General features: G+C 41.7%; 1 protein-coding gene across 13 annotated transcripts in view; it reads left to right on the top strand.

Annotated features, from left to right (window-relative positions):
* FRMD4B (FERM domain containing 4B) overlaps positions 1 to 24,745 on the top strand; it is a 386,278-nt gene that overhangs the window by 288,729 nt on the left and 72,804 nt on the right. For all 13 annotated transcript variants that reach the window (XM_049863176.1, XM_049863181.1, XM_049863177.1 and 10 more), the window contains 2 exons: positions 9,968 to 10,024; positions 10,811 to 10,833. In XM_049863176.1, coding sequence (XP_049719133.1) covers positions 9,968 to 10,024; positions 10,811 to 10,833 — 80 coding nt within the window. The remainder of the gene's footprint in view (positions 1 to 9,967; positions 10,025 to 10,810; positions 10,834 to 24,745) is intronic.

Below are 24,745 nucleotides of genomic sequence, written 5' to 3'. Positions count from 1 at the left end.
AAATGGCCCCACTGACTTTTTACTTCATTATCCTTTTCATTGATACTGTGCAAACATTGAGTACCTGCTGCATGTTAGGCAGTTTTCTAAGCGCTAGAGAAAAAAAAAAAAAATAGTGCTATAGCCAAAATAGATTTTAAAAAATCCATGCCCACAAGGATCTTCTAGGTAGAAGCAATGGCAGGTGGGAAGAGAGACAATAAGGAAAGTAAATAATATATTAGAAGGTGCCAACAGGGTCGTCACATACAGTTATGCAGGTTGCTCGCTGCCCGGCTTTGTTCTTGATGATCCTATGGAGGTATTGGTATGAACACTGAGGATCAAGTTGTCACTGAGATTTGAAAGACTACCAGGAAGATCACAAGTTCTGTTTGTTTGTTTTTTAACTTTTATATTGAAATTCATTATCATATACACATAGGAAAAAACACAGAACCTAAGTGTGCAGCTTAGTGAATCTTCACAAATTGCAACTAGTACCAAGAGCAAGGCAACCAGGTTACCAGCACCTGAGAAATGTCTCTCACATGTTCTCTTCTAGTCTCTAATTCTCCCCCACTTAAGGGTTACCACTACCACGACTTTTAACAGCATTTCCTAGTTGTGCCTGATTTTGTATTTTACATAACTGGAGTCATGTAGAATGTGCTCTTTAACCTCTGGCTTTCTTTGCTCCAATTATGCCTGTGAGATTCGTTCATATTATTTCATGTAGTTGCAGCTGGCCTGTTCATTCTTACTGCTTAACAGTAGTCCATGGCATGAATATACCAGAGTTCATTTACATGCTGATGGGCATATGGGTGGTTTGCAGTACTTGGTGATTACAAATAGTGCTGCCACGGACATCGTAGCGCCTGTCTTTTAGTGGACATATGTAACCATTTCTATTAGGTGTGTCATACCTAGGAGCAGAATTGCTAGACCATAGTCTCTGTATGTATTAAGCTTTAGTAGACAATGTGAAAGAATTGGTCCAAAACCAACTTCTGTTCCACCAACAGTGTACAACAGGAGTTAGTTTTGATACGTTAAGTAAAATGCCTACTTTATACAATGCGATCAGATAGACCATGTGCATTGTAGAAATAATTAAATGCTGCCAAGGATAAGGTTAGTATAAAACATTTCATTTTGATCATATACGCTTGTAAAAGAGGGCCCACAAATTTGAAATGGGAAATTCTCTTAACAACCAAAGCAAAAAGGGAGTCGTGACAACTTAAGTAACTCGCAGTGGCTGTAGGGCGAAAATGAAGCAGCTGCTGAGAAGGAGCAGAGTCACTGCTGATGCTAAAAACCAAGGAGAAGCTTCTCCCGTGGGTCTCATAAAGGGATATTATGTGACGTCACGAGCAATGTTCTCAACAACGCACCTAGAGTTATTTGAATAATGAGTTTCTGAGGGTTGTTACCTGTATTGTTTCTCAACATAAACCAATGGGGTGATGCCAAAGCACAGTCCCAGAAAAGCAGTTCTACATGGGACAAAACTTACCGTTCAATTCCGTAGCTTTCTCTTGATTCTAGCTTAATCCAAGAATACAATTGAGAGTATCTAGGGCAGGGGTTCTCATCCGGGACAGTTTTGCCCCCAGGAGACGTTTAACAATGTCTGGAGACAGTTTTAGTTGTCTCCACTGAGCAACAGCAACTGGTTACTGGTATTTTGCCGTATATTTCCTAAAATCAAGGACATCTCCTTCTATAACCCTAGTACACTTAACACACTCACAAAATTTGACATTGAACCTATAATATTGCCTAATACACAGTCCATATTCAAATTATCAATTGTCTCAATAATTTCCTTTATAACAATTCTGGGTGAGGAGACCAGGGACACTGTAAACATCCTCCCATGCATAGGATTGCCCCTCAACAATGAATCATCCAGCCTGAAATGTCAACAGTACAGAGGTTCAGAAATCCTGATCTAGAGGGATGAAAGGACAATGTATCATTAAGACCATTCCCCATAAATGTTAGCTCTTGGAGAAAAAGGAAGAAAGTATTGGCTCCTGTAGGCAAAGACAGAGGGGGAGAGTACGGAAGTACGGATTCGGTAGCGCTGACCTGGCCTTCTGGAGACCTAGTGGCACAGGGCAGTATGTTACTGTGGCCTGTAGGTCTGAAGTGTTGACACGGCCCCTTAGTGTAAAAGTTGACATGGCCTAATAGTGTAAAAACCAGGGAGCCCCTCTCCCTGGGCTTCTCTGGCCAGCAGTTTCCTTCTTCCACCATGGTGTGTCCTCTGAGGAATTAGGGAGGCACCAGGGAGCTGCAGCCACTCGCTCATTTGTGCCCCTGTTGTATCTGTGCTTTGCACTGTTTGTTTGCTAGCTTAGTAGTAAACCAAAGTGAAGTATCCTAACCAGTGCCCAAGGCTTCATTCTTGCCAATTTTTAATCTTAGCCAGGCTTTAAATTCTGGCCAGCTCAGTAGGGGATTCAGCTGGACCACCAATGTCAAGAAGTACCTTTCCCTCCATTTGTGGTCATTGATTCCCTCTGGCTCACGTCTTCCACTTTGTATCCAGAGAGGGAGAGTTCTTCCCTTAATTCCATTTGAAGAATCCCAGGGGAAGTCTTTGGGTCATTCTTCAAATCACTTAACCAGAAAAAGATGACTATGTTTTCACTAGAGCCTTCTCCAAAAGAAGGGGTACTCATCCCATAAAAAGGGAGGGGTACTAGGCAGTTAAGGAGCCCTGGTGGCACAATAGTTAAGTGCTTGGCTGCTAACTCAACAACACACAACAACAGCAACTAGACAGTTAAGACAAATAAATATCTACCACTCCAGGAAAATGTCAATTTTTAAAAAAATACTTTTTATCTTGAAATAATTTTAGGCTTACAGAGGTACAAGAGCAGTAAAAAAAAAAAAAAAAAAAGGTACCATATATCCAAACCTGTTGCCATTAAGTCAACTCTAACTCATGGTGACCCCATGTGTTATAGAGTAGAACTGTGCTCGATAGGATTTTCTGGGTTGTATTCTTTACAGAAGCAATTACCAGCGCTTCCTTCCACAGCACCATTGGGTGGGTTCAGACGACCAAGCTTTAGGTTAGTAGTAGAATGCAAACCATTTGTGCCACCCAGGGACTTTGCAGAATGTTCATCAGCCCAAATTTGCTGGTTAACATTTGCCATATTGGCACTGTTACTCTCCCCATATGTATAATTTTTTTTTTTTTTTTTGAACCATTTAAGAGTAACTTGCAGTCATCATACCCATTTAACACAAACCATTTCACTGTATGGAGTCCCTGGTATGGAGCAGTGGTTAAGAGCTATGGCTGCTAACCAAAAGGTCGGCAGTTTGAATCTACCAGCTGCTCCTTGGAAACCCTATGGGGCAGTTCTGCTCTGTCTTATGGAGTTGCTATGAGTCAAGGACAATGGGTTTTTTTGGTTTATTTCACTGTATGAAGTCCCTGGGTGGTGTATGGTTAATGCACTCAGCTGTTAACTGAAAATGGGAGGTTTGAGTCTATCAAGAAGCACCTCAGAAGAAAATCTGGTGATCTACGTCTAAAAAATTAGCCAGCAAAAACCCTATAGAAAAAAAAAACCTGCCGTGAGTCTGAATCAACTTAACAGCAACCGGCTACTGGTATTTCACTGTGTGTTTCCTGAAATCAATGACATCTCCTTAGTAACCGTGTTCACATGATCACATTCAGAAAAGTTAACATCGAACATACAGTATTGCACAATATACAATCTATATTCTAATTACCAATTGTCTTAATAATTTCCTTTGTAACAACTCTTTTTTTTGCTTTAGATTAACGTTTTATTTAGTTATTATGACTCTTTAGCTTCCTTTATTTTGGAAAAGTTCTTCAGCCCTTCTTTAGCTTTCATGACATTGACATTTTTTAAGAGTGTGGGTCAGATGTTTTGTAGACTATCCCTCAATTTAGATTTGTCTGATGTTTTCTCATATTTAAATCTGTTCTTGTTGTTGTTAGGTCCTGTCAAAGTGATTCCTACTCATAGTGATCGTATGTACAACAGAACAAAACACTGGCTGACTGTGCCATCCTCACAATCATTGTTATATTTGAGCCCATTGTTGCAGCCACTGTGTCAATCCATCATGTTGAGGGTCTTCTTCTTTTTCACTAACCCTCTACTTTACCAAGCGTGATGTCCTTCTCCAGGGACTGATCTCTCCTGATTACATGTCCAAAATAAGTGAGATGAAGTCTCACCATCCTCACTTCCAAGGAGCACTCTGGCTGTACTTCTTCCAAGACAGACTTGTTTGTTCTTCTGGCAGTCCAGAGCATATTCAGTATTCTTTGCCAACACCATAATTCAAAGGCATCAATTCTTCTTTGGTGTTCCTTATTTTTGCCTAGCTTTCACATGCACATGAGGCATGATTGAAAATACCATGGTTTGGGTCAGGTGCATCTTAGTCCTTAAAGTGTCCTCTTGGCTTTTATGACACTTTAAAGAGGTCTTTTGCAGGAAATTTGCCCAACGCAATACATCATTTGATTTCTTGACTGCTGCTTCCATGGGTGTTGATTGTGGATCCAATTAAATGAAATCCTTGACAATTTCAGTATTTTTTCCATTTGTCATGATGTTGCTTATTGGTCCGATAATTAGATCTAGTGATATATATTCAGTATATGAATACTACACAGTGGTGTGCCTGAGCCAGCTTAGACCAGCTCATGAGAGCCAATCCTGCACATCTCTTCCTAACTCCATGTTCTGTGACATCATGTTGGTAGATTGAAATGAGCCATGGTGGGAGTATTTATATCACGCACATCAACAATTGCTGTAAATCAGGGCTTCCCCCCAGCCACACCCCCAGCCGTTTGCAAAACATTTCATTTTCCAGCACACACTGTATACAGGTGAGGTTGGGTCTTCCGTGTGTAACGTCAGGAGGCACACGATGCTGTTGCACGCAGTTATTGGCGATGTCTCATCACTTGGCTAACATGGTGTCTGCTAGGTTTCCCCATCGGAGAGTTACCATTTTCCCGTTTGTAATTAATAAGAAATCTGTGGAGAGAGACTTCAAAATTACGTGAACAGCCCGTCCTATTTCTCATCAAACTTTCACCCAATTGTTTTCATTTATTGACGATTATTGCCTGAATCAATTAGTACTATGATAGTTGCAAAGTGATGATTTTCTATCTCTTTCATTCCTTCTACATTTGCTTGTTGGTGTTCTACAAGTTAATTTTTAACCTTAAAACAGATTGATAATTAGTAATAGATGGGGAAAGAAACAGTTCTCCCAACATTGTGCCAAGTAGTTCTAAATCCAAAGTATTTGTGACAAAGCTACCAATATCCACTGCTATAGCACAGGCTAAGTTTCCAAGCAGTAAAGCATTGATATAGCAAAAGTAGGGTGAGTCTCTAGAAATAAATTTCCCGTTCTACCATGAGATTTTATGTTTGATGTTGCAGTACAGTCCAACGAACAGTGGAGATGGCACTTGGGGTCATTTTTCCCCAGGTCTGCTTGATTCCAGTTTTTACCAAAAGCATACCTTTGGAGAATTCCTGGTGAGAGATTTGCACAGAAGTCATAGAAAGCTGACTAGAGCGTGGAACAGGAAAGAGCAGTGGACTGGGAGTCCAGAGGCACCCTCTGCTGTTATCTACTGTGTGATTGGGCAAACACCTTCATCTCCTGGAGCCTCAGTGACATTATCTGTAAAATGATAGGGGTCATATTTTTCACTAAGATACTTTTCAAGTTTTAACAGTTCCTTTTATTTATGTCCCCCTACTTGAGAACCAAATCCTAGAATTCACCTCATTTGCGTGGTGTCCTGGTCCACAAGTCAAGGACAAAAATAAAATGGGGCCTGAATCTAGTGACCCAGTGATTGGATTCATAATCCAGCTGAATTAGCCATGACTTGATATTGTTTCATATTACCTTTGTGCATTCAGCCACGTCATCTGACTCACTTCTCTGGTTCTCATTGTTTATCCTTGACAGTCATAGAAACCCACTGAAGGATCCCATTACTGTTCTCTCTGAGGAGAGACCTCTCAAATGGTAGCTCGCCCAGTACCTCTAAGGTTACCTCTGTTGCCATGGTTGTAAGGAAAAGAGATGTTGCATCCTGGGGCAGACTGCAGCTTCTAAGAAACCTTTACACATCTGGTATGAAATTCTGGAGTTCCTTTAAAAAAAGAAAAGAAAAAAAAACAACCCAACCTTGTTGCCATGGAGTCAATTCCAACTCATAATGATCCTATAGGACAGAGAGAACTGCCCCATGGGGTTTCCAAGGACTACCTGGTAGATTCAAACCACTGACCTTTTGGTTAGCAGCCCAGCTCTTAACCACTGCGCCACCAGGGCTCCGTGAATTCTGGAGTTTTTTTTGTTGAGTCTTAGTTACATTCCACCCCAGGAAGTTACTGAAACTTAGTAAATAGTATAATCTGGTTGATCCATTGTTTAGTGAATCTACTCACTAGTCAAGTAATGTTGGCAATCAGTATTAGACATCAAAGTATGTTGCCTTGGATTTCTAGAACAGTGGTTGTTAACTGGAAACCGTGGTGGCATAGTGGTTAAGTGCTACAGCTGCTAACCAAGAGGTTGGCAGTTTGAACCCGCCAGATGCTCCTTGGAAACTATGGGGCAGTTCTGTTCTGTCGACTCCACGGCAGTCGCTTTGGCTTTTTTTGGTTTGGTTGTTAACTGGAGAGTGAGGTGGGACTGAGGGGCATAAAAGAATAGGGAACTTTGCCAAACAGTACAGTCTTCTCTTTCCCTAGAGCAGATCATGATAAGCGCCACCCCTCCACTCCAGCATCACCCCCTCTCCCACCGTTGTGTTGGGAGTATTTACTAGGTGGACAAGTCCCACAGGTGAATTGTGTATTTGCCTTCCCACTCTTCTGGAGCCGTCTCAGCCTGGTACGGTTCACGCTTCAGTTCCCCATTTCAGTTCAGCATTTTTAATATTTAATGACCCTTCTAAGGTAGAGAAGTATTTGGCAGCTTCCCTACGCGTATCTGCTTTAGGTCTTTTTATCTGTCTGGCCGAACTTCCATTTGCTAAATTGAAAAGTCGGTGCCTAAAATAGTGTTTAGATGACTCATCAAAAGTTCAGAGGAGGCAAAGGGGGGTGGGCAGTGTCAGGGGAGTTGGCAGTAAATTTCAATTTTTTTTTTTTTTTTTTGATTTTCAATGTTTCTCAATATTTTTTAATTTACTATTTTCTTTCCACTAAGATTTTAAGACAAGAGATTTGACTTAAACATTTGAGTTCCAGCCCAATTTCAAACTAGAAGAGGTTTTTGAGCACCCCTTTTAGCCCCCGTCTGTCTCCATGAATTTCTTTTTTCTTTGAACTTAAGGAATTTACCCTTTTGACAATTTAATCTTGATCAACACCCACCTCACCTGGTGGATTAAGGGCCTCATCATCTTTCACCGATTACAAAACCACTGTCTCTTGCCTGAAAGACAGAGGGCAATTGATTCCTACAATCGACCTGGCTTCTCTTTGATTTTATAATCTGTTTCTAGAGATTCTAGGCGAGCTTTGAATTCCAAGGCTCTGGGCCTGTCAGCCCTTGAAGCCAAAAACTTTGAAGCAGACCCTCAGCCTCAGGTTTCACAAGGGATGCCTGTATGTCGGCGGATGAAATTAATTTGTTTTTCATTTCGTAGCATAGATGAAACATCAATAATTATCACTGCTGATGTCCTGCCCCGAGTTGTTTGTTTATTTTATGGTATGACTTTTAAAATAATTATTACATTAGTTTGCTTTTGAGAACCCCAGTCAAATCACTTGGAAACCCAAGTGAAAAGCATAATCCTTTCAGAAATCCTCTGGGCACCAGCACTGCTGTAAACCTACCTAGTATATACATGGTCATAAACGATTGAATTATCTTCATTCATGCACTTGGGTTAACTAGGAAACTCTCCAGCTCGGATTCAACAGGGAGAAGGCAGAAAGAAGGAGTGTAGTTTCCAGGCCCATGAGTTCCATGTTCTTAAACACTCTTCATTTTCAAGCACTAATTATGAGGGATTTAGGCAAGGAGGGGCTTATGTGAAATTGTGTTTGCATGCATTAATGCTGACAAGCTAGCATACTACAAAAATATATTTTTTAAAAAATAAAGATCTCCATAACACTCAGTGCTGCAGTATTAAATGATGCAATAATGGTATTCACATATATCACCACACTTAAATAGATGAAGGCTCATGTAAGTATTATTGGTAGACACTATACCCCTTGCACACACACACACACACACACACACACACTTATGCATTCAGGCTACTGAAAAAGCATTTTTGTTAACCAAGGCCCAGAACTCCCGTTTTTCTTTGGGAACTTGAAGGACGAAAAAAAAAAAATGATACAAAAAATGAGTTCATCAAGTTTCAATATAATGGGAGTACACTCACAAACATATATAGGTTTGGCAGAGGATATTTGTACATACGTCACATGCATTCGTATGTGCCACAAATATATCCATGTACATAGTAGAGCACACGGGGCACAGTTATGAAAACTTCTTAGCCATAACCAAACACCTCAAGGGACAGAGTCACTGGGCTTGAGGGCTTAGAACCATAGTCTTGGGGAACATCTAGATCAATTGGCATAACATAGCCCCTAAAGACAATGTTCTACATCCTACTTTGGTGGGTAGTGACTGGGGTCTTAAAAGCTTATGAGTGGCCATCTAAGATATTGCTATTGGTTTCTTCCTGTCCGGAGCAAAGAGGAGTGAAGAAAGTCAGAGTCTCAAGGAAGCAATTAGTGTAAAGAACTAATGGGCCACGCCAACCACAGCCTCCATTAGCCAGAGACCAAAAGAATTAGATGGTGCCTGGCTACCAATACTGACCGCTCTGATTGGATCACAGTAGAAGGTCCTGGATAGAGTGGGAGAGGAACGTAGAACAAAATTCATATTGATAAAAAAGACTACTCTTACTGGTCTGATAGAGACTGGTGGAACTCCGGAGACTATGGCCCTTAGATGCCCTTCAAACTGGAATTGAACCCACACTGGGAGATCACCTTTCAGCCAAACAACAGACAGGCCTATAAAGTGAACAATAACTACAGAACAATCAGACCAGACCAAAAGGGCAGCATTTGGCCAAAAACAAAGTTCAGAAGGCAGAAAGGGGCAGGAAGGATGGGCGAATGGAAATAGGGAACTCAGGGAGGAAGTGGGTACGGCGCTGTCTGTCACATTGAGGAGATTGCAGCTAATGTCAAGAAACAAAATATGTAGACATTGTTGAATTGGAAATTAATTTCCTCTGTAAACTTGCTCCCAAACCACAATAAAATGTTCAGAAAAAACAAACTTCAATATAAAAAAAAGAATTTTAGTATACTGAGCTTTTGCTGAAACAGAGTTTTAAGCCTTCACATTTTAGCTATAATGGTACGAATATTAATTCAGTAATGTGCGGTTGACACAGAAGTGAATTTATATTTATAATAATGTTCGTATTGTGTGCATACAAAAACAACCATTTTTATAGCACAGAGAAAAAAATATCTCAGGAAAACACTCAGCAAACTAATCTAGGAAAAATCTGTAGGGCTTAAAAATGGACTTGGAGAGATAAAAATTATTCACTGAGAAGTTGTCTGCATTTTCAGCCTCAAAGTCCTTCATATTTCTTCCAGAATACGGCTCTCTAAGCAAAAATTCCCAAAGCTAATTAAAATGCACGCCCACACGTGCACGCACGAGCGTGTACACACACACACACACACTGTGGCTTCCTTTAACCCTCCTTTGGTCTCTCCACCCCCCCTTCCCCCTGCAATGGTATGATCTGCATTGGATTGTAAACTGGAGGTGCCAAGCTGTGACAGCTTCCCCAACTCCACAGCCTTTGGCTGCAACCTAGGGCAGCATTGTGCTCAGTGATGCTTTGCTTTTCCACCCACAGGGCCAAATCGAGGTAGACAGCGAAACCATCTTCAAGTTAGCGGCACTCGTTTTACAGGTAAGAATTTACAAGCTGCCTCTTCCGGCTCCTTTTTGTTTGCTGGTTTTGTTAACTGTCTGTAACTCTGAAACTTTTGCACGGGCCAGTGGCTGGTAGATTTTTAAGCCAGTTTGGTTGTTTGCCAGTGAAAAATGTGAGCCACCGTTTTCTGTTTTGGCATAGTTTGCGTGAGCTGTAGTGAGATATTGTGTGCTTCAGCGGCAAATGAAATTCAGAGCTCTCCAAGGGGAAAGAGTTAACCCCGTATTCCTGGAAAAGACCTTCTGAGGTTACTTGATTCTGGAGGTGGCAGTTGTTACAACGGTTGTAATTTTCATTTAAATTTAGTTAACTTTTGAATAGATCACTTCAAGGTTGAGCAAAAGAGCCCTTTAATTTTTAAAGGCACCAACGTTTGAAAAACAAAGTCTGTTTCCGTGCTGATTTAAAAAGAGAAAACAAATAGTGCCTGTTGATTTACCTGTGTGAGGTTTAAAAGATCTGAGTCCCGCCTAAAAAAAAAATGCCAAACAGACAGGACTTTGAAACATAAAAAGAGAAAGACTTATTTGTGCCGTTTCAGATGCATTTGTCTGTTCCGTAAACAATAAGAGCTATTTCGTGGACACTGGCTTGTTCTTATCAAGGCCACGTTCTTCTCCATGGCCGTAGGTAGAGGGGTGCTTATGTTAAGGCGCAAACATTCTTCCAGACAAAACCCGGGGAGTTTAATGATCAAGAGTAAAACTCATTGAGCTTGGCATAAATACATATTGATTATTTATCTTTTTTTTCTTTTTCCAGGAAGCCAAAGGAGATTATACCAGGTAATGATCCTTATTCTGATGTTACTGTGCAATATTGCCATAGCTGAATTTAATTAGTGCTGTGATTTTAAATAACAATGGGGGCAAAATCAAAAGGAAGTAAATCCCGGGGGCAGGGAACTAAGATCTCTCCCTTCTTCAAACAGAATCTATTCTTTTTGTGAATGAATCTGGGAATGTCGCTTTCTTACAATTTTTCAAGCCAGAGTGACAACGAATTGCAGTTAGAAGCCTTCCCAAGTTCTATTTACTGTCATCTGTTAGCAAGATGAAGAAATCTATAAAAAGCTTTGGTAGCCTGTGCTGATTTTTTTTTTTTAATTTATAATAACCCTGTGTTTGAAGAGTTGTAACGGATGCTCAAAAAGATTAAATCTATCAGCTGCTTAGTTAAGGGATTCATAGTGGGCTTTCTTTATGCAGCTGCCCCGAAGGGGCCTCACCCTTCATACACTTGACCTGCCAGTTGTATTGTTACTGCGAGACACTTGCTGGTTCTAACTGCCTGACTGGCCACAGCACCACAGAGTGTTTACGTTTGAATTCACCCTCTACCTGCTCCACTCAGTCCCTTCAGTGCCATAATTGTAGTGGGAGAAGTAGAAAACTGTTAAAGGAGGAGGCTAGGCTTCTGAACAGAAACAGTTCCCAGGCCAGTGACCCGTGCAAAAGCCTCGCCTCTGCCATGTTAATGTTCGACTCCTGGTAAACTTTCCCCATAGATTATTTACAGATCACCTAGTACTCGGTCCCTGCCAAGTCCTTTGAAAAGTGTGCTCCTTAACGGACTGATAGCAAAAGAATGCCTTCCAAGCTTGAAAACATCCCGTCCGGGAGTGAAGCTTCACCTCAGAAACTACAAACACACCGTAGTCCACCCACCACGTTCTCCCATTGGCTTTATTTCCTACCAAAAATAACCTTTTTTTAAAGGAAGGAGAGATGAGCTGAAGGAATCATAGAAATCAATTAGCACCAATATTTTTTAATTATAAAGTGAAAATGCCAGAGGGAGGGGAAGACTAGTTTCTAGATGATTGGCAAACAACATCCAGAGCTGCTGTATCCTTCACTGTTGTCTTTGCTGGAGGAGCCCTATTTCCTAGGAGATCCTCTATGCAAGGAATGCCATCATTTATGCGGGTGAGTCTGAAGTAGATTTACAAACGAGGCCTTCGGGATCAAGAGCTCGCGCTCTGCAGTCTATGGGTTGCTGAGCTTCCCTCCTCCGCTTTGTCCCTGTGGAACATCAGTCAAGCACGACTGATGCCCTCTGAGCCTCAATTTTGGTGTCAGAGAAATGACAACTACCTTATATAACTGTTGTCATTGTGAGCTTTTGTGCAGTTGGCCCCCCAACTCATGGTGACCCCGTGCACAATGGGATCGGACTGTTGTCATCCACAGGGTTTTTCACTGGCTGATTTTCAGACGTAGAGTGCCAGGCCTTTCCTCTTAGTCCACCTTAGTATGGAAGCTCCATCGAAAGCGATTCAGCTTCACAGCAAAGGCAAGCCTCCACCGATAGAGGGGCGCTGGCTGCACGTGAGGTGTCTTGGCCTCGAATTGAATCAGGGTCTTCCGCATGGAAGGTGAGAATTCTGCAGTTGTACCACCACTGCCCTCTTTATAGGACTACTGTGAGAATTCAAGAATCCCTGGTGACTCAATGCATAAAGCACTCGGTTGCTAAACGAATGGTCAGTGGTTCAAACCCAACAGCGGCTCGATGGGAGAAAAGACATGGCAGTTTTCTCCCGTAAAGATTATAGTCTTCGAAACCCTGTGGGACAGTTCTTCTCTGTCCTATAGGGTCCCTGTGAGTTGAATTCAACTTGAGGGCACCCAACAGAGTGAAAATTAAATGTAAGTCAATGTTGTCCAAGGCAGCATCAGGGATGTAGCAAGCTTTCCCTACATTTTGGCTATTACTATTTATTATAGTGTCATTATCCTGTCTTATCTCCTGCTTACCTCTGGGAAGACTTTTGGGACTAAGCTGGCCCTAAAGAAGTTGTAATAATGTGTTGGGGGAAAGAGGAGAAAGACAAGATAATTTCACAAACCTTCCTTCAGGAAGATTCCTTGCCTGCAGTGGAAGAAGGTATAGAAATGACATGCTTGTGGTATCCCACACATTTTTGCTCTGGGATTTCAAGTTTAGTGAGTTAGTCTGGCCTAGCCTAATCCAGTCCTTGCCCTTAACTTCAGCTTGTTCCCAGTGGTTCTCTGAATGAGGATGAGGCTGAAGAAGGGGAGAACACAAGTCTGAAATTGTCTATACCATGCTGAGGAGTAGAAAGAACAAGCGATTGGGAATCAGACAAATAGCAGTGTGCCCTTGTGACAATGAGCCATTTATCCTTTCTGAGCCTCGGTTTCCTCATCGGTGAATTGAGTTCATGAAAAATGACTATCCAGGGTGATTTTCAGGAGGGGATTAGTGAAGGGGAAAGGCTGTGTAAATCATCAATTGTTTCATGAGCATTGGTTATTGCTAATAAGGGTGAAAGCAATGATGGGGCATATGAACCTTTGTCACCAGGCTTATTATGAAGCAGGATTTGGTTCACGGCTATCACCACCTCCCCATCTGGCTTCCTCCCCTCCTGAACAGAGGGGATATTTTTCTCCTCCAAAATATTGTTATACAAGTAATTTTAAAAATCAGGCAAAATAAAAATACCATGAGGCAACGCATATAGTTGTTAGAGCAAGGACTTTAGAACCAGGCCTGTTAAAACCCTGCCATCAATTCCGACTCTTAGGGACCCTATAGGACAGAGTAGAACTGCCCCACAGGGTTTCTAAGGCTGTAATCTTTACAGAAGCAGACTGCCACATCTCTCTCCCATGGAGCAGCTGGTGGGTTCAAACTGCCAACCTTCTGGTTAGCAGCTGAGCACTCTGCCACTGTGCCACCAGGACTCCACTAGGACCAGGCAGCCTCATTCATATCCCAGGCCTGCCACTTATTAGCTGTGTAATCTTAAGCAAATTCAAACCCTGTGAGCCACAGTTTCCTCATCTATAAAATAGGATTTCTAATAGTAACCCAACCCAGTGCCGTCGAGTGGATTCCGACTCATAGCAACCCTATAGGACAGAGTAGAACTGCTCCATAAAGTTTCCAAGGAACGCCTGGTGGGTTGGAACTGCCAACCGTTTGGTTAGCAGCCGTAGCACTTAATCTCTACGCCACCAGGGTTTCCTAATAATAGTACACACCCCATAGTATTGCGGTGAGGAACAAGTCAAGATTTGTAAAGTGCTGAAAAAATTCCTGCAGTAAAAATAACCTGTCAAATGGATGGGCGACCCTTCTGTTGTTAAAATATGAGTTGTTTCCCTTTCTTTTGCTGGTGTAAGTAATACTGTGATGAACATCTTTGTGTATTTGAGATTGTCCTTATTTTTTTCAGGTCACTTGTTTTCTTAAATCAGGTTTCTTAGGTGAGAAGGGCATTTTCAAGCATAGGGAGATTCCTCAGAGGAGCCAAGTGCTGAAATGGAATTTATGTGTGTTTGATGCATGTAAACTTAAATTCTAGAAAATTCATTACTTAATCCAATAAACATCTACCGAACACCTAAAATGTGTCAGTGCCAGTCTAGGTGTTATGGGTGCAAAGGTAAAGACTGCAGGGGCCCCTCCCTCCAGGGAGTTTGACATTCTATCAAGGGCTACCTCAGTGGCAATTCCAGATTCCACTTTTCCGTTCATTTCCATTAGTAGCTGTAGCTCTTGTCCTTTAGAATTTCTCTGAATTTTCTCACTAAGGTATAAACATTGACCAAAAGATACCCCCCAAACACCTTCCTAGACCAGGGCAACAGGGCTTTTTCAGTTAAAACAGTGATTTAACACCTAATTCTAAAAGCCTGCTTTGATCGGCCACTTGTGAATATACCCCTCTGTCTTGAGTTCACTTATTTCCAAAGCTGAAATCCCCAGCATCCCAGCCTCCAGGCTAACTCCTCTTTCACTGTCAGCCCTTGAATTACTACCATCCTCTTGAATCATCTTTGAGGATTTTCCCCTTCCCACTTCCCACCCTTCCAGCCCCCATCTGTCAGACAGCTCCCTCCTTTCCCTTTTCTTTATCAGAGCACTAGTCTTCTCAGCCCTCATTCTTATCCATTCAAGAAAAGTGTATGTGGATACTATTTATTTGAGCTAACAATTAAGTGCTTACTATGACATTGTTCAAAATCATGCCTGATTTCATTCAATCCTCACCACAACTCAAAGAGGTAACCCATTGCTTTCAAGTAAATTCTGACTCATGGTGACCCTATAGGACAAAGTAGAACTGCCCCATAGGGATTCCAAGGCTGTAATCTTTACAGAAGCAGACTGCAAACCACATCTTTCTCCTGCAGAGCAGCTGATGGGTTCAAACTGCCAACCTTAACCAATGGTTAACCATTGCCCACCAGGACTCCCCATCATACACTGTTGTTAGTTATTAGGTGCCATCGAGTTGATTCCGACTCATACCAACCCTACAGGACAGAGTAGAACTTCCCCATAAGGTTTCCAAGGCTGTAATCTTTACAGAAGCAGACTGCCTCATCTTTCTCCCGTGAAGCGGCTTGGTGTTCAAGCCCCTGACCTTTTGGTTAGCAGCTGAGTGCTTAACCACTGCACCACTAGGACTGCTTTCATGGCACACTGCTGCCTACATAATCTGGGAGTTACCTTCCTAAAACAGACTTGATCATTATTGTTTACTTGTTCAAAAAATCTGTTACAGTTTCTCATTGCGGACAGACACCCACACCCCAACACCTCAACCTGGCATTCAAGGCCCTACTTGATCTGGCATTATGAGTTTTAACCTCCCATACTCTATTGTCCATACTTCTAAATATCTGTCCATTCATCTCTTCTCTTTGTTTTTCCTCCCACATAAACTGAAAACCATTTGCTGTCAAGTTGGTTCCAACCCTTGGTGACCCCATGTGCATCAGAGCAGCACAGTGCTCCATGGAGTTTTCAGTGGCTCATTTTTCGGAAGTAGATCACCAGGCCTTTCTTCCAAGATACGTTTGGGTGGACTCGAACCTCCACCACCCAGGGACTCCTTTCCCCCACATATCCTTTGCTATTTTGCCGTCATGGCTTTGTTCTAATTCTTCTACCTAGAATGCCCTTAAAAACAGCAATTCTCCCCTTCTTATTTTGCTTCCTGCCACATTTCCTAAAGTGAAGATTATTTTAAGCTAACAGTATCATAACCCATAGGAAGCTTTGCTCTCTGAAAGTTAATTAAATAGTGGAGTGGAGACTTCCATTTTCTTTAAATAGTTGACAGTCTGAATTTTTAAGTCAGCCCTTAAACCACAAAGATAAGCTACTCCCGGTAACACAACACAGACAAACTCCATGAATTCCTGAAAGCTGACAGGGCAAGGAGACAGGCTTTATCACTGAGCCAGCCACAAATAAGCTTGTAAATGCAAAGCGTTTTTGTCTTTGTTTTTTTTAAGCCCTGAAAAATGGAAGTTAGCAAGTAACCGTGTGGTCAGGGTGCTCCTACTTAGAAGAAAAAGTGAGCTGACTACATTTTACAATTCAGGGCTGGGTCAGAATGAGAGTATGTTCCTACCAACTTCAATTGGGAAGGAAATCATCACAACGTTCACAGCCTTGCGTCGAAATGTGGCTGTTTCCCATGGGGAAAAGGAATTTGTTTGGATGTTCTGAGAGTAGTTTCTGAAGGAAAAAGATAGTCAAAGACATTAAAGAACTTCGCCTCCTAGTTCTTACACGTTAGGGCACCGAAAGCTCAAAGTTATAATTCCATTTCTAGAGCCTTTAAAGTCAGTTTAAAAAAAAAAAAAACTCATTGCCATCAAGTTGATTCTCACTCAGAGACCCTCCCTGTAGGACAAAGTAGAACTGCCCCATAGGGTTTCCAAGGAGTGGTTGGTGGGTTCCAACTGCTGACCTTTTGACCACTGCACTACCAAGGCTCCTTAAAGTCAGTTAACCCAGAACCCAGTGCCATCGAGTCGATTCTGACTCATAGCGACCCTGTAGGACAGAATAGAACTGCCCCAAAGAGTTTCCAAGGAGTGCCTGGTGGATTTGAAGTGCTGACCCTTTGGTTAGCAGCTGTAGCACTTAACCACTACACCACCAGGGTTTCCAAAGTCAGTTACAAGAGTGAAAATAACAGCTTCCATGGGCTAGGCACTGTGCTGAGCACCTACTTCTCTGGCATCAACTGGGAGGCCATAGTGAAGACAGGAACTCTGGAATCTAACCGTTGAGGTTCAAACACAGGCCCAGCCACTCTGAGTAATTTATCTTACTTCTCTGGACCTCAGTTTCTTTGTAAAATAAGGGTATAAAGAAGTACCTATATCATAGAACTGTTTGCTAAGTAATCCATTTAAAAATGTTTTGACATAAATGTTGCATAGTGTTGTTATTATGTTTAACCCTTATGACAACCCTATGACCATAGACACTATCATTATCCCCATTTTACAGATGGGAAAATTGAAGCAACCCACTTAAAAGTGCTTTTACATAAAATGTTATGTAGTATTATTAACATTATCATCATTTCGTGTAACCTTCATAACAACCACGTGACCACAGGTGCTATTATTATCCCCGTTTTGTTGTTGTTAAGTGCCCTGTAGTTGATTCCGACTCATAGCAGCCCCAGGTGACAAAGCAGAACTGCCCCATAGGGTTTCCTATACTGTAATCATTTAGGAGCAGATCGCCAGGTTTTTCTCCCATGAAGCCACTGGCTGCTAGCCAAAAGCCAAGTGCTTAACCACTGTGGCACCAAGGCTCCTTATCCCCACTTTACAGATGGAAAAATTGAGCTTTGGAGTGGTTAAGTGGCTTGCTGGTGTTAAAAATAATTAAAACTGAAAGAAATTGTAACATAAGGTTTATTCTGAGCAGTTTTTCTACATGCCTATAGGGATACCATTCTGATTCCAAAAAAAAGTAAATGAGTCGAAGTAGGCTAGTTTTGATGAGGCTTAAAAAGGGAAGAAAGCCAAACCAAACCTGCTGCCCTCGAGTCGATTCCGACTCATAGTGACCCTATAGGGCAGAGTAGAACTGCCCCATAGAGTTTCCAAGGAGCGCCTAGCGGATTTGAACTGCTGAGCTTTTGGTTAGCAGCCGTAGCACTTAACCACTATGCCACCAAGGTTTCCAAAAAGAAAAGAGGAGGGAGAAAAATAGAAGATCAGCCATTGGCTAATCTTAACATGATTGATTGAACCCTGCCCCACCCCCTTTTACTAATATCAGATCACAGGGTGGTCTCCGGCCCACCTGCAGCCACGACACCTTTTGAACAGACTTCCAATAGGAAAGAAAGGATTAGCAACTTTGGGTGAAAAAAGCTGCTGGTGGGATTAATTTTGGGTCAGGAATTTTTTTACAGTTAATATTTGGCTTCATGGGTAAGAAAAACCTTAAAATCAAAGTAGGATGTCAGTTATTAATTTTTCTCTTTGACACTGCCTAGTTCACAGAGCTAAAGAGTGGCATATCTGGGCTCCAGACCTCACACCATTTGCCAGTCTGGAGTCTCCTTTTTGGTATTCCAGCACAGATTTGTAAGAATCATTGCTATCTTTATTGGCAGAATAAAGAAATCTGACTTGACAGAAATTGAACATTTCAGTGTCAGGCTGGAGCTTTAATGCGAAGTGGTTAAGAGCTATGTGTGCTAACCAAAATGTAGGCCACTCAAATCCACCAGCTCTTCCTTGAAAACCCTATAGGGCAGTTCTCCTCTGTCCTATAAGGCCACTATGAGTCAGAATCAACTTGAGGGCAACAGGTTTGATTTTTCATTTTTTGTTTTATTTGGGGCTGGGGGGAGTGGTCCTTAATGAATCAGCAATATGCTTTTGTGGAAAAAAATCCTTGAGAAGCAGCTTTTTTCTTTACCTATAAGATGACTGTATTTAGAGGTTGAACTTAAAGACACAGACAAGTTCTTTTGTAAATCAGCTTCGTGCATTGCTGTTTTATTTACTTATAATAATTTATAAGTACTTATAAATGTGTCTTAGTAATCTAGAGCTGTTATAACGGAAATACCACAAGTGGGTGGCTTTAACAAAGAAATTTATTTTCTCACAGTCTAGCAGGCTAGAAGTCCAAATTCAGGGCATCAGCTCCAGGGGAAGGCTTTCTCTCTCTGTCAGCTCTGGAGGAAGGTCCTTGTCATCAATCTTCCCCTGGACTAGGAGCTTCTCAGCACAGAGACGCTGGGTTCAAAGGACGCAGTCTGCTCCCCAGGCTGCTTTCTTTGTGATAAAAGGTCCCTGTGTTCCTCTACTCAAATCTCTCTTTTATATCTTGACAAAGATTGGCTAAAGACACTATCTTATAGATCTCATCAATATAACTGCCACTAATCCATCTCATTACGTCATAGTGATAGGATTTACAACATATAGGGAAATCATATCAGATGATAAAATGGTAGACAGTCATACAATACTAGAAATCATGACTAGCCAAGTTGACAGATGTTTTGGGGGGACACAATTCAACCTATGACAAAGTGTTAGGCCATTTTACATGTTCTATAAATATTAACTCATTTAAACATATTTTTAACCTGTGGAGCCCGGGTGGCGCAGACGTTAAGAGCTTGGCTACTAACCAAAAGGTCAGCAGTTTGATTCCACCAACCGCTCCTTGGAAACCCTATAGGGCAGCTCTCCTCTGTCCTAAAGTATTGCTATGAGTTGGAATCTACTCAACGGTGATGGGTTTGGTTTGTTGTTGTTGTTTTATCAGCCTCTGAGGTTAATCCTATTATTCCCATGTTACAAGCAAAATTAAGAAACTTGGTGTGACATTATAATTATTTATATTACCGTATTATGGTTTTAACGTTTCTCAATGTTAGCATTTCCATTTTATAGATGGAAAAATTGAGCTTGGGAGTGATTGAATAGCTTACTGTTGTTAAAGATAATCAAAACTCAAAGAAAGTGACATTGACCAGATGCTGAGTTGTTATGTTGAAAAAAACAGCAAAACCAAGAACAACAATAGCAACAAAAAATCGGTGACTGTGGACAAATAAATTTGGGAAATAGTTGGTTAAAAGTTGAACAGAATGGAAATACAGGGTGGAGAGAAGGAGTGTGCTGTCTCATTAGGAGGAGAGCAACTAGGAGTATAAGGAGTATATAGCAAGGTGTATATAGTTTTCGTATGAGAAACTGACTTGATTTGTAAACTTTCACTTAAAGCACAATAAAAAAAAAAATTTTTTTAAAGAAAGAAATTTGTAAAATCATCATATGAATGTCTGTTTGTGTTGGCCAGGGCCAGCTACAAAATGTACAGCCACAGTATAAAGCGAAACTATGGGATCCCTTATTCAAAAAAGCAGGGGGAAATACTGATGAATAAAGTACTAAACTCTGGAAAAAAAGTCAAACAGAGTTCACCAAGTTTTCTTCAGTAAGCTTTCAGTCTGCTCTTGTGCACAGTGACTCTCCAAGAAGAGGATAAGTAGGCAGCACTTTCTATATTTATTTGGCCCTAATGTCTGGAGAGAAAACCCTGGTGGCGTAGCAGTTAAGTGCTATAGCTGCTAACCAAAAGGTCAGCAGTTTGAGTCTATCAGACACTTCTTGGAAACTCTATGCGGCAGTTCTACCCTGTCCTATAGGGTCCCTATGAGTCGGAATTGACTCGACAGACGTGGCTTTGATTTTTTTTAATGCCTGGAGGGGAAACCCTGGTGGTGTAGTGGTTAAGTGCTATGGCTGGTAACCAAAAGGTCAGCAGTTTGAATCCACCAGGCAGTTCTACTGTGTCGTATAGGGTTGCTCTGAGTCGGAATTGACTCAACAGTAGTGGGTTTGTTTTTTTTGGTTTGGTTTAATACCTGGAGATGGGTGCTTCAGTGGTAGAATTCTCACCTTCCGTGGAGACCCAGGTTCATTCCCGGCAAGAGCACCTCACGTACAGCCAACACTAGTCTGTCGGTTTTCAGGTTTCAGCAGAACTTCCAGACTAAGACGAACTAGGAAGATAGGCCTGGCGATCTACTTCCAAAAATCAGCCAGTGAAAGCCTTATGGATCACAACAGTCTGATCCCTAACTGATCATGGGATTGGGGCATGACCAGACAGTGTTTTGTTCCATTGTGTGTGGGGTCACCACGAGTCAAGCACTGACTCAATGGTAGCCAACAGCGGCAACAATGTCTGGAGCATCTTGCCGGACCAGTATTTCATGGACTTTACGTTGTGAAACATGAGTTTATTATTTACCAAAAACTCAAGGTTAAAATGTGTTTAAAAGATACACAGTTTTGAAAAGCCTATTTTCTGTCTCCCTGCCACATTCATTACTTGCCTCGGTTTTAACTTCGTTTACTCTTAGGCAGGGTGAATATTCCTCAAATTCTGGACGTACGCTATCAGAAGAGGCTTGATTTGAAAAGAACCATCCGTCTTGTAGCGTGGGCATTTTCCTCACCTCTTCTAAGCATAGAGTATTAGGGATGCCCAGTATTATGTATTTGAACCCCTTCATTTTGTAGCTGATGAAATGAGGCATGGTGTATGTACGGCAAAGCAGGTGGATGAGACAGGTCCCCAGGTCTCCCTGCTATCTTAAATTTACTATTTTAAAAAACTTACACCTGTACAAAGAGGCCTCCATGGATCTTTGCTATCCCTGGCAAGGAAGGCTGTGAGGGACAGCAGGCAGTGTTGTGTCAGTGGGGTGGCCCCAGTCTAGTACCGGCCCCTTGCGGAGACAGAGTAAGAGTGAGAAACCAGGAAGTGAGCAGCACTCTTTGGTGCCCTGGGAACAACGTATCTTTTTCTCAGCGCTCAATCACATTCATTCGTGTAGATTAAGTGCCTACAGTGTGCAAGAAACTGGACTGACCATGGGCTGTGATGGCAGACAGGGGTTTCCAGTCTTCCTTTTGTTGCTGAGCCATGCTCATGCCACATTCTTTAGAGGAGACACTGGGAAAAAGCATGGACTTTGAAATCAGACAGATGTGAGCTTAAGAGGAGCCCTCCTCATCTGCTGGCTGTGATCTTGAGCCAGTTTGGGGCTGTCTAAGCCTAAAGCCCCAAAGCCCCTTATCTTTAGGAGATTTGTTGTGAGGATTCAGTGAGATAAAGCGCCTTGCGGGGTACCTGGCACAGAATGGAGCCTCAGGGCTTGTGAGTTTGACTCGTCTTCTAGTCCCCTTTAGTATAAAGATGCTTCTTGTTGTTGTTGTTAAGAGTCCCTGGCCTCCAGGTAGTTAATTATATTCCAACCATTCATGGAAGCAGAGTCAGAGAAGGGTATAGGAATGTGGGATGGACATCAAGTTCTTGTTCTAAAGTTTTACATCTCAGCTATGAAATTTAGTCCTTCAGCCCAGTATTTACATTAAAAATATTGTTGTAGGTGAATGTTTATTGGCATGAAAAGATGATTGCAATATGAATATATTATGTGGAAAAAGTAAAAATATATATTGTCCTTTTTTGGTACAAAAACATGTATGGCAATGTATCACACACACTACATATATAAAAATCACTCTCTAAACTTTTTTCCTTTTGCAACCCCATTAATAAAAATATGTCAGCATCCATTCTCAATGTATATATACATATATATTTATACGATTATAAACCTATTCCAAACCAAAACCCAAATCCGTTGACATACAGTCAGTTCCTACTCAGGGCAACCCCGTGTATCACAGAGTAGAACCACCTCATCAGGTTTTCTTGGCTGTAATCTTTATGAAAATAGGTTACCAGACCTTTCTTTCACAGCTTTGCCAGGTAGGTTTGCACTGCCTTTCAGTTAGTGGTAAAGGGCAAACCATTTGCGCTACCCAGGGACTAAACGTCAATAGGAGTTCCGGTATTTTCTTTCTACATGTCCACAGGTCTTCCTACCATGGAGACGGTCTTAGAATTGTTAATATCATAGGTTCTGAGTTTGGGCAAGCTGAGCTTGAACTCAGATTCCAACTGTCATTAGTGAACAATCTTAACTAATCTACTTACCATCTCTAAGCCTCAGTTTCCTCATCTGTAAAGAGAGATAATTATAGGTCTTATCTGAATAGCTGGATTCGGAAGAGTGCATGGAACAAGGGATAGCATTGCTGATGTCAGATGGATCATGGCTGAAAGCAGAGAATACCAGAAAGATGTTTACCTGTGTTTTATTGACTATGCAAAGACATTCGACTATGTCAATCACAACAAATTATGGATAACATTGCCAAGAATGGGGATTTTAAAACACTTAATTGTGCTCATGCGGAACCTGTACATAGACCAAGGGGCACTTGTTCAAACAGAACAAGGGGATACTGCATGGTTTAAAATCAGGAAAGATGTGTCTTTTCAGCATACTTGTTCAGTCTGTATGCTGAGCAAATCATCTGAGAAGCTGGACTATATGAAGAAGAACGCAGCATCAAGATTGGAGAAACACCCATTAACAACCTGCCATATGCAGATGACAGAACCTCACTTGCTGAAAATAAAGAGGACTTGAAGCACTTACTGATGAAAATCAAAGTCTACAGCCTTTGGCAGGGATCACACCACAACATAAAGGAAACAAAAATCCATACAAATGGACCAATAAGCAACATCATGATAAACCGGGATAATGCTGAAGTTGTCAAGAATTTCATTTTACTTGGATCCACAGTCAAGGCCCCTGGAAGCAGAAGTCAAGAAATCAAACAACATATTGCGTTGGACAAAACTGCTGCAAAAGACGTCTTTGAAGTGTTAAAAAGCAAAGCTGTCACCTTGAGGACTAAGGTGTACCTGACCCAAGCCATGAAATTTTCAATTGCCTCACATGTAAGGGAAAACTGGACAATGAATAAGGAAGACTGAAGAATTGATGCTTTTCAATTATGGTGTTGATGAAGAATATTGAATATACTGTGGACTACCAGAAGAACGAACAAATCTGTCTTGGAAGATGTACAGCCAGAATGCTCCTTGGAAGTGAGGATGGTGAGACTTTGTCTCACATACTTTGGACATGTTATCAGGAGGGACCGGTCGCTAAAGAAGGACATCATGCTTGGTAAAGTAGCAGGTCAGTGAAAAAGAGGAGGACCCTCAACGAAATGGATTGACACAGTGGCTGCAACAAAGGACTCAAACATAGCAACAATTGTGAGGATGGCGGAGGGCTGGGCAGTGTTTCATTCTGTTGTACACAGGGTCACTATAAATCGGAAATGACTCCACTCCAAGACACCTAGCAACAGCACCTGATAGTGTTATTATGTGGGTAAAATGACACAGTGCCTGATAAGAAAACACTTTGTGTACTGCCAGGTTTACAGTAAAGGCAGGAGAAAATTAGCTGTGATTATTGTTATCGTTACTAACAGTTGTCTCAGGACAGTGAGAATAGAAATATTTAGTTTTTTCTTTTTTGAACATCAGTGTGTTTTCATTTCTCTCTAGTGAAAATAGAGTGCTTTTTGGGTCTTTTTTTTTTTTTTAATGTCATTTTATACATTCAAAAAACTCAGAGCTTAGCATGGTGACAGCTCCCAAGCACCATATATTCTTGCGATACAAGTCCATGATTCGTGGAATATTACCCACTTTGCCTAACAGAAATTTCCCAAACCAAGGCTTCAACTCTTTCACCACCGCCCCCAGCAAGCCAGTGATTCCCGCAGCAGAGGGGAGCCCCCAGTCAGGCCCTGCTGGTTCACAGTGTGCAGCTGCCCACAGAAAGGAGGTGCTGTGGGCCTTTGCGATGGGCTCACTCCGTCTTGGGGCTCAGGTGCACCCAGCTGGCTAGGCAGAAAGGAAGCAATTAAGACCGTGGAAACCTACCGGGGAAAAAGCTGTTGGTGGGGTCGACTTCATAGAGCCCGTGAC

This window comes from Elephas maximus, chromosome 20, assembly GCF_024166365.1.
Source record: "Elephas maximus indicus isolate mEleMax1 chromosome 20, mEleMax1 primary haplotype, whole genome shotgun sequence".
In the NCBI taxonomy this organism is placed as follows: Eukaryota; Metazoa; Chordata; class Mammalia; order Proboscidea; family Elephantidae; genus Elephas; species Elephas maximus.
This window is presented reverse-complemented; position numbering and strand designations above follow the sequence as displayed.